This window comes from Lissotriton helveticus, chromosome 1_1 (genome assembly GCF_964261635.1).
Source record: "Lissotriton helveticus chromosome 1_1, aLisHel1.1, whole genome shotgun sequence".
Taxonomy (NCBI): Eukaryota; Metazoa; Chordata; class Amphibia; order Caudata; family Salamandridae; genus Lissotriton; species Lissotriton helveticus.
In genome coordinates this window covers 1,656,204,573-1,656,221,695 of record NC_136057.1, presented here as the reverse complement: position 1 = coordinate 1,656,221,695, position 17,123 = coordinate 1,656,204,573, and the positions used below count along the sequence as shown (strand labels likewise).

Sequence of the window (17,123 nt, the reverse complement as noted above, 5' to 3'; positions counted from 1 at the left end):
CCATGAGGCAGAGTCCGAGACCGTAACCACTAGGACGCCGGCTCCACTACAACTAGTACCTATACACAGCCTCACCAAATACTCGCCGTATAGTCCAGCAGTGCGAGAAGGGGAAAAGCGTGTGCGTGTGTGAAAAACATGGAAAAAAAAACGAAAGCTACAGACTGAAGCCGAGCCAAGAGGCAGAAAGAGGCCCACCAGGGAATGGTGTCACTCCAGGGACACCCAAAAACCACCCGCCCCACACCCCTGGACCGAGGAACGGGAGAGCGTGAGGCAAAATCGGGACCAGGATTGCAAGATGCAGGCGGCGCCACGCACGGCTCCAGACAGCCCGCAGGCGGGCGCGGCACCCAGAAGTACACGCGCCAACACAGGCCCGGGGGAGCAGCACCGGGCCAACCCTCAACAGGCATATCGAGGCAGAGCGTCACGAGATCGGCTACCAGGACCGAAAGCGTCCAACCGAGGCACGCAAGGAGAAGCGCAGCCCCGCAACAGCCAGCGCCGGATCAAAAACAGGTATGGACACACCGCTAGCCCCCCGGGACAGAGACAGAGCAGGCCGCAGGGAAGCCCTCAGGGTACCCCGGCCAAAACAATAAGGTAGCGGGGGAGCGCCCTGGGACCGCAGAACAAACCGTCGTGCACCACACCCCCCCACACAATACCAGTAGGCCAGCCTACAGCGGCTACAAAACAGGGCAGGAGCAGCCGTGAGGCACAAACAGCCAAAACCCCTCCACAGGAGTGAAATGGTAACTGCAGGGACGAGCAGAACAGGGCTAAGAGAAAGAGACCTGACGTGCACTGCCCACACGAACGAGGGGACAGGAGACGGCCCGAAAAGGGCCCACCACCCCCTGTCCGGCCTCCTGTAAACCTGTGGCTCGCTAAAGCAGAGCCTAACCGGCCTAGACCAGACACCGGGGGAAGAAAAGAGGAAGGCCCCAGAGTCCTAGGGCCCGCTTGAGCAGGGCCACCAACCAGGGACCCAAGTGCCAGCTATAGCAGGAACCACTTACCTTCAGACACGCTCAAGAGGATCTGAAGCGCAGAACTAAAAAAACAGGCTCTAGGGTTGGGCCGGCCCGCCTCTTATAGAGGTCAAGGGTGTAATGGGTCGCCATATTGGGAATGGATGGGAGGCTGACTTTTTTGCTTTGGAGGGTTCTGGTGTGGAGCTGAAGCTCACTTTGTTAGTCATGTGGCGAGGAAGACTAACGAGGATGTAAAATGGAGGTCGCCGTGTTTAATTACGCGGACGATCTCCAGCTGGTTTTTGACCTGTCTTCTTCTCCCTCCTCTGTTCTCAACTTTCAATCTATCATGCTTCATATCCGGGACTGGATGAGCCACAACCACCTTAAACTCAACCCTGACAAGACCGAGTTGGTGTTGACAGGTGGTTCATCCAGCCCCTGGACTCCTCTGTTCTGGCCCCCTTCTCTTGGTCCCTCTCCGACTCCTGCTACCTCAGTCAAAACCCTTGGCATAAAAATTAATTCCCAATTGTCCCTTCACTCCCAGGTTGGCTCTGTGGTTTCTGCTTCCTTTCTTGCACTGCGTACTATACGCAGGGTGTCCCGTTTTTTTTCCTTTTCTGCCCTCAAACTTATCATCCTGGCCATGGTGGTGTCCCGCCTGGACTACGGTAACGCCCTATATGCGGGCATTCCTGCATATAGCTTACGGCGTCTCCAACTCATACAGAACCAGGCGGCCCGCCTGGTCTTTAATCTCCCGAAGTTTCACCATTCCACCCCCCTCCTGAAGTCTCTACACTGGCTGCCTGTACGAGCCCGGGTCCAATTTAAGATCGCTTCTATCGCCTTCCTTGCTCGCCTAGGTTCAGCCCCAGCTTTCATCTCTTCTGAGATTACCCCTTATGTTCCGTGTAGAGATCTCCGTTCGTCCTCCCAGGCCCTTCTCATGATTCCACGTTTCCGAAGAAAGAAGTGGGGAGGCTCTAAATTTGCCACTCTGGCCCCGTCCCTGTGGAACTCTCTTCCTCTGGAAATTCGATCCCTCACTTTGTACCCACAATTCCGGAAACAACTCAAGGCCCATTTATTCAAGAAGTCCTTTGAATAATCCCCCACGGCCCCCTGCCCCTTTTTCTCCCTCGGTAGTTTTTATTAGTTGTAGCGCCAAGAAACCGCTGGTGTATGAGCGCTTTTACAAATAATTTTAAACTCAAACTCAAACTCATGTCTATGGGAACGCTGCTGCCAGACTTGACGTTTGGCCTAAGGAAATGTGACTCTGTTTCCCCTGGTTTGAGGGGTTTACATTGGCTTCAAGTTCATAAAATAATTATCTTCAAAGTCCATAGTGTATAAGTGCGTTTACACAAAGAAGCCGGAATTGCTTGCAACTCGAAGTGTTTGTTTTAAACCAGTAAGACATTTATTTGTCCTCGGAAAGAACATGCCTTCTTCGCTTTCCACGAGCTCGCGCGGTCACTTACGGTGATGAAGCATTTTCTTCTGCAGCAGCTGGGATCTGGGTTTCCCTTCCACTATCGCTGCGCGCGCTTCCTTCCTTATTACACTTTACAAAGGCGCTCAAAACCTATCATTTAACTGTTGGCTAAGGCCTTTTCCCCGTGTTAGGGTCTGTTTTGTTTCCCAGGTGTCATGGTCTGCTTACTTTCTCACGCTAAGGATAATCTTTTCAGCGCGAAGACACCACACCACAGTGATGGTTTGCCTACAAATATTAAACAAATACAACAAGTAGTAAGTAGGGAGCGGAGGTCAACAGGAAGCACACACCTGGGCCTGGCCTGAAGCCGGGAGTAGCCGCAGGTAGGAAGAAGGGAACTGGGGTAGACTGAACAGGAAGCAACGAGCTGGATAAGATCATAGGGCAGAGAGGGGGAAAGATAGGAGGGAGGAAGGGGAAAATTGGGAACTGGACAGAGAGGTTGCCGGGGCAGATCGCACGGAAGCGAAGCAGGCCGGTGAACTGGGGTACCTGAGGGAGCTGGGGAACCCAGGAGTCAGGCAGCGATTGAAGTCCGCGTGAAGCTGCAGCAATTGGGGGAAGTAGGAGCCACGGAGCTGGGGCAGATAGGAGGACAATGGGGCAAATATTAGGGAGCTGGGCGGACAGCAGGAGCTGGGCAGGTAGAAAGCGTGGAGTTGGTGCAAACATGAGGGTGAGTGCAGGGTGCCCTGCAGCTGCAGATGGAAAACAGTTCGCTGAAGAAGAAACAGAAAGTTGGGGTGAGGCAATAGGTGAAGATGGAACAGACAGTAGGCAGGGATACAGAAATGAAAACATGGAACTGGTGGGGTTAGGTGGGACTCTAAGGCAGCTGGAAAGCAGGGGCCTAGGACAGGCCGGAGGGTGTGAAAGCAAGTAGGGGGTTGGGGTAGATATGAGGCAGGGAACAGGGGTTGATAGAAGGCTTGAGTCTGGGGAGACAGACTGGAGGCATGGAAATAGAGCTGATGGGGCAAGTGTGAAGTAGGGCAGAGAGTAGAAAGGAGGCAGAGCGCTGAGAGAGGAGGCAGGGAGCTGGGGCAGACAAGAGTGGGTGTGCAGGGAGCCCGAGCAAACGGTAGGGGTGAAAGGGCAAGTAGGAGGCATGAGGCGGGCAGCTCGGGTAGAGAGGATGCAAGGAGTCGGGCAGAAAGGAGGGAGGGAGGGAAGACAAGAATCGTGAAGCTGGGCACACAGAAATCAGGTAGCCGGGGCAGATAGGAAGAAGGGAGCTGGGGCAGATAGGATCGATGTAGCTGGGTACTTAGAAGTGAGGCGTCTGGGTAAAATAGGAAGTTTGGATAAAAAGAAGATTGTGGGGGGGCGTGGCTAGCAGCCTAGCATGGCGGCCGCATAGAGTGAGAGCTCCCGAGGGCACTGTGGCCTTCTAATATATCCGACGCATTTATCCGCTACCTAGCCCGCCTGAAGCGTCGGCGTTCGAGTCCGGGACCAAAGCGGTCTCACCGGTCTGATTTTCGGAGAAATCGGTGCACCGGAGCCTGACTTACTTCGTGTGGCGAGCCGGGCCTACAGCCGGGGGAACAGCACCGGCCTTGCGTACCATCCAGGCCCCGGCGGAAGTGCGGCCGAGCCGGCCGAAAGAGGTGGACGCACCCCGGTACCTGCCGGGCTGCGCGGAACCAGCCTGACACTCCTGGTGGCATCATCCGACGACACACGGACTGCCACATCCTCCAAGCGGGACCGGAGCAGCGCGAAGGTCAGTGCGCACCCAGCATTGGCCGCGCGGAGCGGAGCCGACACCTTGACCCCCCCCTCCCCCACGGAAGCCTAGCGGGCGGCAAAACACAACGGAGGAGCTCATCGGACCCCGCGTAACGGTGGGGTAGCAGTGGACTAAAGTACCGCCCCAGACCTGAGGTGAGAGACGTCGGTGCCCCTGGGGGACGGCGCCATACTGACTATAAACGCGGGAGCTCAAGGGGGATCCTCAGGGCCCGCGTCCTACCGGACAGAACCAGCAGCACTGATACGGAGGCAGAGACCCGATACACGGCGGCCTGTCCAGTGTACGGGGAGGCGGCTGCCCGGGCCCAAACCCTACACTATCCGATGTGACCGAGAGAGGCAGACAGGAGCGGAAGAACGAGAGTGGGGGCCGCAGTGGCCGTTCCGGCACTGAGGGAGAGTATCGGGGGCAACAGCACGGAGTATACCAGCGGTTCACCGAAACCCACACAAACGACCAGTGAGGCTTGCGCAGACAGCGGAGGGTGACACTCTGTCCGACACCCATCAACCTGCTGTTCCCTGGCTGATACCTACAAACGGCGACTTTGGACGTCACGCAGGTCACGAATACGCAGGGCAAGACTCTGAACCTCGAAGGCCCCAGCACCATGGCGGGTAAAGGTCTCAGGAGTGGGATCACGCAGGCTAAATTGGACAAATTTGCCTACGGACACCAAGGACAACAACAAACTACAGGGCGATCCTCCACAGGACCTGCCCAGGAAGCGGAAAAAACGACAAAAATAACGCTGGAAGACATTATGAGAACACTCTCAGAGGTGAAAACTACAGTGGGCGCCATCTCCTCGGAAGTCTCACTGCTGCGAGCAGACTTTCACAAAATGGCGGAGAGGGTGTCGCAGGTGGAAGTGGTGACAAAGTCACTTGTGGAAGACACCTCCGAGCTTCAAGTAGCCATGGACAAGATGCAGAAAGTGACCAAGCTCCTACACGACAAGCTGGACGACCAGGAAGGGCGTTCGCGACGCAACAACGTACGTATCCTTGGGCTTCCGGAGACGGAGGGGAAAGGAGCCATGGACCTCTATGTAGAAGACCTCGTCAAAAACAAACTCCAGCCCAAAGGCCTATCCCACTTCTTCTCGGTGGAGAGAGCGCACAGAGTCCCGGGGGGCCCGCCTAAGACGGGGGCAGCACCAAGACCTGTGCTAGCCCGGCTCTTTAATTTTAGAGACAGGGACGCAATTCTACAGGCAGCAAGAAACTCACCACCAGTGCGGATTCAAAATGCAACCTTAGCGTTTTTCCCAGACTACACGGCGGAGGTGGCCAGGCGACGCAAGTCCTTCACGGAGGTTAAAAAGGCGCTACGCGACAGGGAACTACCGTACTCCATGATGTTCCCTGCTAAACTACGGATAGTGGCCGAGGGGAAGACTTGGTTTTTCGACACGCCGGAGGTGGCGCAAGAATGGCTGGAGGGCTGGAGACCAGCAGGGCAGCGACACCGCTCACAGCGAGACCGACCGCGACACCGTACTGAAAAAACAATACCCAGTCAGTCCTCCCAACAGCCACATCAGGGAGGCGCGGAGGAAATAGAATCGGACCTTGAGAGAGACCCGCTGGATTCTGGACAATTGGCTCCGGTATGAGGCTGGACTATATTGATTTCGAGACTGAGTGAGCCGCGGGTGCCTTGGTTCGGACGCGGCTGAGTAAGGTGGGCACAGGCAGTGCCCAAGGGGGACTCACCAACCCCACAAGCAAGTAAGATGTCTAGGGAAGGACTAAAGCACTCTGCACAGTTGGGGAAACGGGCGGGGGTTAGTCCGTGGAGCAGGGTAGCAGGGAGGGGGGATGGGATTGAAGTTTTCATGTTGGAATGCTTAATTTTGTTTGTAGTCATCGTTCAGCACCTACATTGCACTATCACCCTGACATCTGTATGTCTCCTACGCAACACGACACGACTCGGCACATGGGTTACGCCACAGCACACGTTGTGTGCAAGACTCCCTCATCAGTTTAATGGCCAGGCCGCTTAATCACACGTCCGCCGAGGGCTCCTCCATAGCCGGGGGGATACCCCCACTACGCATGCTAACATGGAATGTCCGAGGCCTGGGTGACAAAATCAAAAGAGGCTTGGTCCTGCAGGCCATAAAACGACAAAACCCGGATATGGTCCTCCTACAAGAAACCCACCTCACGGGGTCCACCTGCAAAGCACTAGACAGACGTGGCTACACAATGGCGGTACACGCAGACTTCACTACTGGCTCCAGGGGAACAGGCATACTAGTGAGAAAATCATCCCCCTTTATTATAACCCGCCGTGTGGCGGATGACCAGGGTCGCTTTGCTGCGGTTCATGGGCAGTGGGAGGGCAGGGCTCTAAATGTGATATCAGTATATATCCCCCCAGCTCTACACTCTGTGGCCCTACCAGCACTGGGCAAATTCCTTCTTGACCTCCCCGATGGCGACACGATTGTTGGGGGGGACTTTAATGCAATCATGGATCCACTTAAGGACACCTTTCCCTCTAGGACCCGGCCACGAGGTACTGCACCACTATCGGATTTTGTGGAAGCCCTAGGCCTTATAGACATCTGGCGACAGCTAAACACCGAGGCCACCCAATACACTTACTACTCAGCGGTACATAATAGCTTATCGCGTATAGACTACTTCATGGCACTGGGATTGGGACTAGACATGGTGGACAAGGTGGACACACTACCCAGGGGAATCTCCGATCATTCTCCAATTGTCCTATAGCTTACCACCGGGGGAAAACGGAGTGCTCGGATCTACCCAATCTACCCCAATTTTTTAAAAATCCCCAAGATTCGAAAGAAACTAAAACTTGTGACAACGCAGTATTTTGCTGAAAACACAGGCACTGTTGTGTCACCATCCACCCTGTGGGAGGCATACAAGACAGTCCTCAGGGGGGCGGCCATTGCAGCGATTACGGGACACAAACGGGACTCCCGAAAGGAACTCACAGACTTGGAACTTGCACTCGACACGGCCAACAATACACATATGACAGACCCCTCCCCGTCCACGGCACACACCCTCATGGTTCGGCAGCAACAATACCTAGCTCACCTCAAAACGACTGAGAAAGGGTATATCGCAAGCACTCGACATAGAATTTACGATGTGGGCGACAAAGCAGGTCGTATGCTGGCGTGGCTAGATAAGAGAGGGAGTGGAGCGAGAGTTATTCAGAGACTTAACACAGAGGATGGGCGGACACTGGTGCACCCAGAAGAAATAGTATGCGAATTAGCACGACATTATCGGGCAATATACACACCGGAACAGAGGGTCACACAACAAATGGCAACGGCAACACTCGCGGACATTACCATCCCCAGCATTGCACAGGAAGATAGGGACACCCTAGAACTAGACCCGACGGAGGAAGAAATCCAGCTGGCGATCCAGGCGTTACAGTCCGGTAAAGCACTGGGCCCTAACGGGATACCGGTAGAGTGGTACAAGTCCATGGCTCCGGACCTCAGTGCCCCATTACTGGCCATGTATTTAGAGAGCAGGGACAGAGTAGAGCTGCCGCTGGATCAACGCACGGCCACGATTGTAACGATACCCAAACCGGGGAAACCCCCGACAGAATGTACCTCGTACCGCCCGATATCATTATTGAACATCGAGGCCAAGATACTAGCTAAACTTCTAGCTACCCGCTTGCTGCCCCACCTCAGTACCTTGATCCACCCTGACCAGTCGGGCTTTATGCCCCACCGGAGCACTGCGATGAATCTCAGAAGAGTCCACGGCGTGTTGGCCCGAGCGCACCTCCTCACGGAGCAGGCTGTGATTCTCTCTCTCGACGCTAAAATGGCGTTCGACCTAGTAGAGTGGGAATATCTCTTCGTGGTACTGGAACGCATGGGATTTGGGCCGAAATACATAACATGGATACGGCTGCTTTATGCGAAGCCCGTCGCACAGGTGGTAGCCAACGGCCACATATCGCCGAGATTCCCACTGGGCAGGGGGACTAGACAGGGCTGCCCCCTGTCCCCCCTGCTCTTCGCACTGGTGCTTGAGCCTCTGGCTATCCAGATCAGATCCACACCCCTGTTCGCGGGCATCAAATGGGAGGAGGGATGGGAGGACAAAGTCTCACTATACGCGGACGACATGCTCATCTACATGACCGCACCTGATACCGGCATCCCAGCCCTGCTAGACCTATGTAACACACACGGGCGCGCATCGGGCTACACTCTCAACTGGTCGAAATCTACCTTATATACGTTAAAAGGCCCGGCGCCGAGTCTACAGGGGAACTGTCCGTTGCTTACGACATCGGCCTCCTTCAAATACTTAGGCATTGTCATCACGAGCGTGGAGGCAGACTTTTTTGTTAGCAACCTAAAACCGCCCATAGATCGCCTGCGAGCAGATGTTAAGCATTGGGCGGCCCTGCCCCTGACCCTACTGGGTAGGGCGGCATTATACAAGATGATGGCCCTCCCGAGGCTCCTCTATGTTCTGGAAAATACTCCGCACCTGGTACCACCGCGTTACTTCAAGCAGATAGCAGCGCTGGTTACTGTCCTGCTCTGGAATGCGGGCCCGGCGCGTATAGCGTACGACAAGCTGGTGAAAAGCTGGTACGAGGGGGGCATAGCGCTCCCCAACATTCAGCTATATTACTGGGCGGCCCAACTCAAAATTATAAACTACTGGATCCACGCCCCGAAAGACGACCCAGCCTATCGGGCGGATTGGTCACAACTTGGGACGGACTGTATGCTGTCCGTGCTCTACAACAAGTCACAACTGAAGACCCTAATTGGTCCGACCAAACACACGGCGGCCCTGTGGCACATGGCACAGGCCCGTCTGGGGTGGGCAGGTCGAATCACCAAAATGACGCCATTGTGGGACACGAAGACATTTGGGAACCTGAGAGGCTGTAAGGGGTTTGAGCGGTGGGATTCCATAGGCATCTCTACAGTAGGGGACCTCTGGGACAATGACACGGTAATACCGTTCCCACACCTACAACAGCAGTACAACCTAGGACCCACAGAAACATTTAGATATGTCCAAATTAGACATGCATTACTGCAGGCAATCCCTACGGGCACCACTCTGCCGGACTCCTCCCCGTTGGAGGATAGACTGCTAACAGAATTCATGCTCCAAAGCGCCACCTCCCTTACGTATAAAAAACTGATCAATAATCTCAAAGACCCAACGCTGAAACTCAAAGAAAAATGGGAAGGGGACTTAGGTGAGACAGACGAATTCGAATGGAATGAGGCGCTGGCCTCCCCGAAGGAGGTTGGAATCTCTAGTAAGCTCAGACTGGTACAACTTAAAATCCTACACCGCATCTACTACACCAGGACACTGTTGCATAAAATACAGAGAGCGCTACACCCCTTCTGTTTGAGAGGCTGCGGGGAGGAAGGGACACTGCTACACACACTATGGGAATGCCCACAAATACGCGAATTCTGGAGACAGATACTCCGCTCAATCTCCCAGGCCCTTAAACTTTCCATATTACCTGAACCACGCAAATGCCTTTTGAACATCTGGGACCCCAATGACCTGGGTAGATACGAACTGATTTGGGCAACATTGGCTATGACAGTGGCTAAGCGGGATATAGCACAGAAATGGGGTGCGCCGGAAGTACCCACCGCCAGTAGATGGGCTAAAAACATGGACATCCTAATGGTAACAGAGAGAGCAGTTTACGTGCTTCGGGCAGCGCCCCGAAAGTGGAACAAAGTGTGGGCGGCATGGAACATATACAGAGGGGAAATCTGTGAACCCTTACCGGAGGGAGAGGACTTCGACTCGGAGGGGGAGGAGGAGTAACAGAACGGATGCGGGGTAGTTACCTCAATAACAAGACAACGCGACATTAGCGGCGCTAACCTGGCCATATACCAAAGTGCAAGTGGAGACACAGGCTACTACGAACTGTGGGTGAAACGAAAGGGCTATGATGACACATGGTTGGGGGGGAAAGTTGGGAAGTTTGTTATTAATGTTTTAAATGAAAAGTGATGTTACTAGTGATAATAGAGGAGGGAGGGGATATCAGAGGATTGCAATTTACACAATGAAACAGACGATTGATACATATACAAGACTCTGGAAGCTTCAGAAGACACAGTCCTTGTTACGAAAAAGTCGCTCATCAAATATAGAAATGATAATTTGTACAATACGTAATGATTGCCAAAAGAATGTATGCAACTAATTGACCACTATTCCTTCCTGTCAATAAAGTTTAAAAAAAAAAAAAAAAAGAAGATTGTGAACTGGGGCACATAGGAGGCAGGGTCTGATTTGACTAGATGGGGGCAGGGAAATGGGGCAGACGGACAGAGTTGGGATGCAGGAAGACCGGCCTAGAAGCAAGGGAGGCTGGGCAAAGAGGAGGGAGGAATCAGAAGCACACAGCAGGCAGCGGAAGTACAGAGGAAGCAAGAAGCTGGGGCAGGCAAGGGAAGCAGGGGCAGACAAGATGGAGTAGTGCAGGTAGGGGGAGCTGGTAAGACAGGAGGGGGCTGGGAAAGGCAGGAGGGGCTGGGACAGGCAGGGGAGAGCTGGGGAAGGCAGACAGGAGTGAGCTGGGGCAGATAGGAGGGTGCTTGGGCTGGGGCAAGCAGGGGGAACTGGGGCAGACAGGAGGGGGCTGGGGCAGACTAGAGGGCACTGAGGCAGACACGAGGGGGCTGGGCAGACAGGAGGGGGCTGGGGCAGGCAGGGGGAGCTTGGGCAGACAGGCGGGGGCTGGGGCAGACAGGAGGGGCTCAGACAGACAGGAGGGGCTGGGGCAGGCAGGAGGAGGGGGCTGGGGGCAGACAGGAGGGGCTGGGGCACGCAGGAGGGGGCTGGGGCAGGCAGGAGGAGGGAGCTTGGGGAGCTGGGGCAGGCAGGAGGGGGGGCTGGGGCATACAGGAGGGGACTGGGGCACGCAGGAGGGGGCTGTGGCAGACAGGAGGGGGCTGGGGCAGGCAGGAGGGGCTGGGGCAGGCAGGAGGAGGGAGCTTGGGGAGCTGGGGCAGGCAGGAGGAGGGGGCTGGGGCAGGCAGGAGGAGGGGGCTGGGGCAGACAGGAGGGGGCTGGGGCACGCAGGATGGGGCTGGGGCAGGCAGGAGGAGGGAGCTTGGGGAGCTGGGGCAGGCAGGAGGGGGGCTGGGGCATACAGGAGGGGGCTGTGGCAGACAGGAGGGGGCTGGGGCAGGCAGGAGGGGCTGGGGCAGGCAGGAGGAGGGAGCTTGGGGGGCTGGGGCACGCAGGATGGGGCTGGGGCAGGCAGGAGGAAGGAGCTGGGGCAGGCAGGAGGAGGAGGGGCTGGGGCAGACAGGAGAGGGCTGGGGCAGACAGGAGGGGGCTGGGGCAGGCAGGAGGAAGGAGCTGTGGCAGGCAGGAGCAGGGCCGGACTGGGAACCAAAATCGGCCCTGGCAAAGTGCTCAGCCGGCCCCCCCTCTGCCCTGGGGGTGCGACCGCACTCTTTGCCAGGGCCGGTTTTCGGCCGATTTTGTTACAGGGCCGTTTTTGCAGCTATGCTGCAAAAAACGGCCCTGTAACAAAAACGGCCCCCTAGGGCTCAAAACCGGCCCCCACCCATGCGGCCGACCGGGGGATTGCCCGGTGCCTGCAACGGCCAGTCCGAGGAGGAGGGGGCTGGGGCAGGCAGAGGAGGGAGCTGGGGCAGACAGGAGGAGGAGGGGGCTGGGGCAGACAGGAGGAGGAGGGGGCTGGGGCAGACAGGAGGGGGCTGGGGCAGACAGGAGGGGGCTGGGGTAGGCAAGAGGAAGGGAGCAGGGGCAGGCGGTAGTGAGCTCTCGAAGACATGCCCCATAGGTAACGATAGGTAAATAGACGTCAGGAAGGAGGACTGGGTCATCTATGTCATCCAAGAACAAGATGGGGCAGATAGGAAATAAGGAACCGGGGCAGTTATGACTCGCGGCGCTGGGCTTATGGAAGAGAAGGATCTGGGGGCAGATAGGAGGCAGGGACGTGGGACAGCAAGGTGCTTGGAGGGAGAAAACACGAAACTAGGCAGAGAAGAGACGGGGAAGCAGAGGAGGCAGGGAAGCAAGGAAGGCAGGGAAGCAAGGAAGACGGGGAAGCAGAGGAGAGACGACAGTGAAGCAGAGGAGACAGGGAAGAGCAGGATGCAGGGAAGCAGAGGAGAGACAGAGAAGCATAGAAGAGACAGGAAAGCACGTGAGGCAGGAAAGCAGAGGAGAGACAGGGAAGCAGAGGAGAGACAGGGAAGCAAAGGAGAGAGAGAGAAGCAGAGGAGACAGAGAAGCAGAGGAGACAGGGAAGCAGAGGAGACAGAGATGCAGGGCAGACATAAATCCTGGAACTGTGACACATAGGCGGCAGGAAACTGGGCAAAATTAAGAAAGGAAAAGGGGTAAGTGGAAAGCAAGGAAATTGGGAGAGTGACGAGGCAGCGAGTTCCAGCACACGGGGCGCCGGTGTCACGTCTTTCAGATTGAGAACCAAGCCGTGAATTGGAGATAAAATTCAGGAATTCTTCAGGAGCCCGCGCTCTCCTTCGAACCCCGAACAGAGCTAAATACTTTCCATACAAAGGGGGGAAAGGAAAGGAAGACCCTCAGTGGGCCAGATGGCAAACATGCCAAGCAAACACCAGCATCTAACCAAGAGAGGAGCGCATCTAAACTGCACATTCCTGAAGGTCACTGCTTCCTTGCCCTTGGTAACCGCTGCATGGTTCACGATTCTAAGGTGCATACACACACACCTTAAAATAAATATGCACAAACACAGAGTATAATTATCATTTAAAGCGGCCAGAGATGCCGGGCAGCCACATAACGTACAGCGGCGCATCCAAGAGCGCGGTAGAGCACAGGCAGCAGCGAGCTGCACAAGAGCAGGGGGGGGGAACCGGCGGCGAGTGAGCCAGAAAGAGCGAGACGGAAATAATGAGAAAAGTGGGGGGTGGGGGAAGAGAGACGGGTGGATATTAAGGGGGCGCCGCTATACACAGATATACGAGGGTGAGAGAGAGCAGGTGGGGAGAAGGAAGGTGGAAGACTGTGAGGTTCAGGAAGAGAGAGGGTGAAAGATGACGCAGAAATAAAGGGAGAGGGGTTGGATAGGGGATAAAAGGAGAACGAAAACGGGGGAATGCAAGAAATACGTATCGCGAATGTATATTAATCATAACCAAAAATGTTACGTGTGTGTGTGTTTTTTCATGGCGATGTCACTCCTATTAATTATTTTCCACAATTAGCAGAAGTTCGACTAGTCCCATCAAATTCTAATTGCATCAAAATGGCTCTGAGACTGTTATTTCTTATCAGGTAATTAGCCATATGATCATGTGTTCAAACTAGTTGGTGAGCTTCGTTGATGCCTTTTGATTAACCAACATTCTCTCCAGGAAATGACAGGGTCCAATCGGTGCCCATTATTAGATAAGCCTTGCAGAAAGCAGGTGAAAACCACTTACGTAAACAAACAAATGTGCGTCTCAAAGCAGAAGAACATAGCTTCATTTAAAGCTGCCTTCTGAACAAGAAATGGAACAGTTGACAAGTCTTTCCCAACAGCAGCTAAACAGCGGAGTCCATTATTTAATCTGCTCTGTTAAATGGATACTTTCGTCTTTGTAAACATTTATTTTCATTCTAACGCACCAAAATAAGCATTTAATATGAAAGGTGCAACACGGGACACGTATCATGGTGTAACAAAGTCATTTTTGGGATCTGGTGACATTTAAAAATCACTTGGCCTCATGGTTTCTTATGTCACTAGAACCTCTTGACGTCACTGCTGGACTCATGGCTATCCATCATGTATCCTCCAAGTATATCCCATACCGCAGTGCAAGCAGGAGAGCTGGACATTCGGTGATACTTTCCATGGGGAATTCAACCATAATGTAAAGCCTACAACTTTGACTATCATATCATATAAATAAATACATAAATACATAAATTATATATATATATATATATATATATATATATATATATATATATATATATATTGGTCAGAATAATAAATGTGCATTTCACATATTCATTTACACTCGCCTTGATAAATTCAGCCAATAGTATGTGTCTATATGTGGAAGATGTTATATAACCATGTATTAATATGGTACTGTAAGTGTTCAAGGTGTGTAGCATGCTGTTACTTTATTTTGTTGTGTAAAGGGTTTGTACATGCAATATACAGTATATGCCGACAGCGTTTGGAAGCTATAGATATATATGTTTATTAAGGACATGTAGTTAGGCATCTGTATATAAAACACTCTGGGCCTACCAATGTATAGGAAAAGGATAGTATAGGAAAGTGAGGCAAGTACTAAATAATAATATGTACCTATAGGTATTCTATGAATTGCAGGTTGACAGTAGATATTACTATATCCATGTGCACATATTGATATTACATACATACACATATATATGCACATTTGTTTTTATTGCGTGATTTGTCCGTATACTATATGTATCAATATATCGACACCATTATGTGCCTAAGTTATGTATATAATACTATATAATAATACCATAACATACCTCTGCTACAAGTATGTATTGAGTGGATTTATCGGTAGCATCCTGTCTGTACTAGTACACATACAAGTTGCATTCTTTACTGACGTATTATGCCATTCTGTACCTATATATTCGTATGTGCACACTGATAAAGATCTATACATTGATGAAGTACACATGCATATATTGGCATATAGATACTTATGGTCCCCCGCACTTACACATTAATATATACTTTGATAGCATTGGGTACCTACTTATACAATACTGATGGGACTCTGTGTGTTGAACATAGTCTCTACGTAGCAATGGAATCATTTGCCTAACACACGTGATATATTCAGCACTTAATGACAGTAGGCATTCACTTCCCCGTCATACCCTACACATTGATTCATACATGTATGTACTAAGTACAGGCTCGTATTGATGGAATTCTCCATCTAGCACTTTCATTTCCACTTACTGGTTACATATTCCACGTATAGATAACACACACACATGTAGGCCGATGTTTACATACTCTATTCATTGCATGCGCACGGGCAGCGCTGGGCACCTCTAAATTTGGTTCCACTGATTTAGGGCATTTTGCACTTATATACAAAGATTCACACATTGACGGCATATGATTATATATATATATATATATATATATATATATATATATATATATATATATATATATATACATATATATATAATCCACCTAAATGCAGGTATCGGTGGTGTTGGAACCTATGGATTTAATACACAAAGGATGGTATTCTGCATCACATACGTTCCCTTCTGTGCCTGTTGATTGTCGGGAGCCTCATGCCGGGGGCACGCGGCACCTATGTGCGCATATGCCCATCCTGATGAATATTCTGCACCTGCTGTCAGCCCGCGCGCCGCCCCGCTCCAGGATGCACATACCTGGTAGCTGAGGACGCTCTCAGACTCCTGGCTCCCTGCCCGGTGCTGCATGGCCAGGGTGGAGCTGCTGCTGCACCTCAAGTTGCTGAGGGTCTTCAAGGAGGCAGAAGACATGTTGGGTGCTCCGCCAGCACCCTTGGAGCGGGTTATCCGCTGCTGCAGTCCCGGCCGCGCGCACCCACCGCACCAGCCTCCATCTCCGACACTGCACTGAGCACTGCTGGCAGCCGGGACCAGCCTGGGAAACAAGCTCAACCGGCTCTGCGCAAAGGAGCCCGAAACAAACCCTGCCTGACAAATGATGTGAGTCGGCTACAAATGTAGAGCTCTAAATGCTCAGCCAAGAGATCTTCACTTAAGGGTTTGGGATTATTTCACTTTGACGTTGCAGCAAAATGCTTGCTGTCCTGCTCTGAATACCCAATTACAAGCCATCGCTGTGGCTTCCAAAAAAGCTCAGAAGTACTATCCAATTCATAGGAAAGTCAAATAGGACTAGAATTTCAATTTGACTTGATGCCTGTTTTAACTTTAAGATCTAAATGAAACTACTATTTACGCAAAAAAAGTGGCATCCCTTCAAGTTTCTTTTTTTTCCTCTTCCCTAAACAAATTGCCATCTTGACAGCATGCTGGTACTTTGCAGCTAGAGTCACACTATTGAAACCCCCATTCATACATACATTAGTATATACCCTCTATACAGCATGTACTCTGATTATTTAGAATGAATAGTGCTTAAACGAAAGGTTTTTGTGCTGCAGTGTCCATAGCGATGAGGTTTTGACGAACAACAGCTTAAAGTATTTGTTGATATCTCTTTTCTAGGATTTAAAACATGATTAATCTCAATTGGGAGGATTGGACCTTGAAAAAATGAGTGTGCACACGAAACGCAGAGACTCACACTCAGTGATTGCACATTCAGATGTCTGCACACCAACAGCTTACCAATAGATAAAGCGAACACAAGATGATGGATGGAGTGCTGAAACTTTTCAACCACTGGCTCGCAGTCAAGAGATCTGAGTTGAATCCATTGTTCTTTTGCTCACACTGCCACTCCAGTTTGGACCCAGCCATATGCAAATTAGTCCTGACCCTGCTCCTCATGGGAACAGTCCAGCCTGAACTGCCAGGCCAGGTCCTCCCTGGACAGGAAACTTGAGTGCTGGGATCGGTTTCGTGGTATCACCACTCAGCCAGGCTAGCTGAATCCAGTGACACAGCGAGCAAGGCACCCCGTCTGGGCATACCCTTGGCCACTTAGGGCAAACATAGCAAACACAAGATGATGGACGGAGTGGTGACGCTTTTCAACCACTCACTCCCAGTCAAGTGATCTGGGTTGAATCCATAGTTATTTGGCTCACTATGCCACCCCAGTTTGGACCCAGTCATATGAAAATCAGACTTGA

General features: G+C 52.4%; 1 protein-coding gene across 1 annotated transcript in view; it reads right to left on the bottom strand.

Annotated features, from left to right (window-relative positions):
* SLC4A8 (solute carrier family 4 member 8) overlaps positions 1–15,920 on the bottom strand; it is a 755,839-nt gene extending 739,919 nt beyond the window's left edge. Inside the window, exon 1 of the mRNA XM_078688864.1 lies at positions 15,706–15,920. Coding sequence (XP_078544990.1) covers positions 15,706–15,819 — 114 coding nt within the window. The 5' untranslated portion in view covers positions 15,820–15,920. The remainder of the gene's footprint in view (positions 1–15,705) is intronic.
* Positions 15,921–17,123: the final 1,203 nt, after the last annotated feature.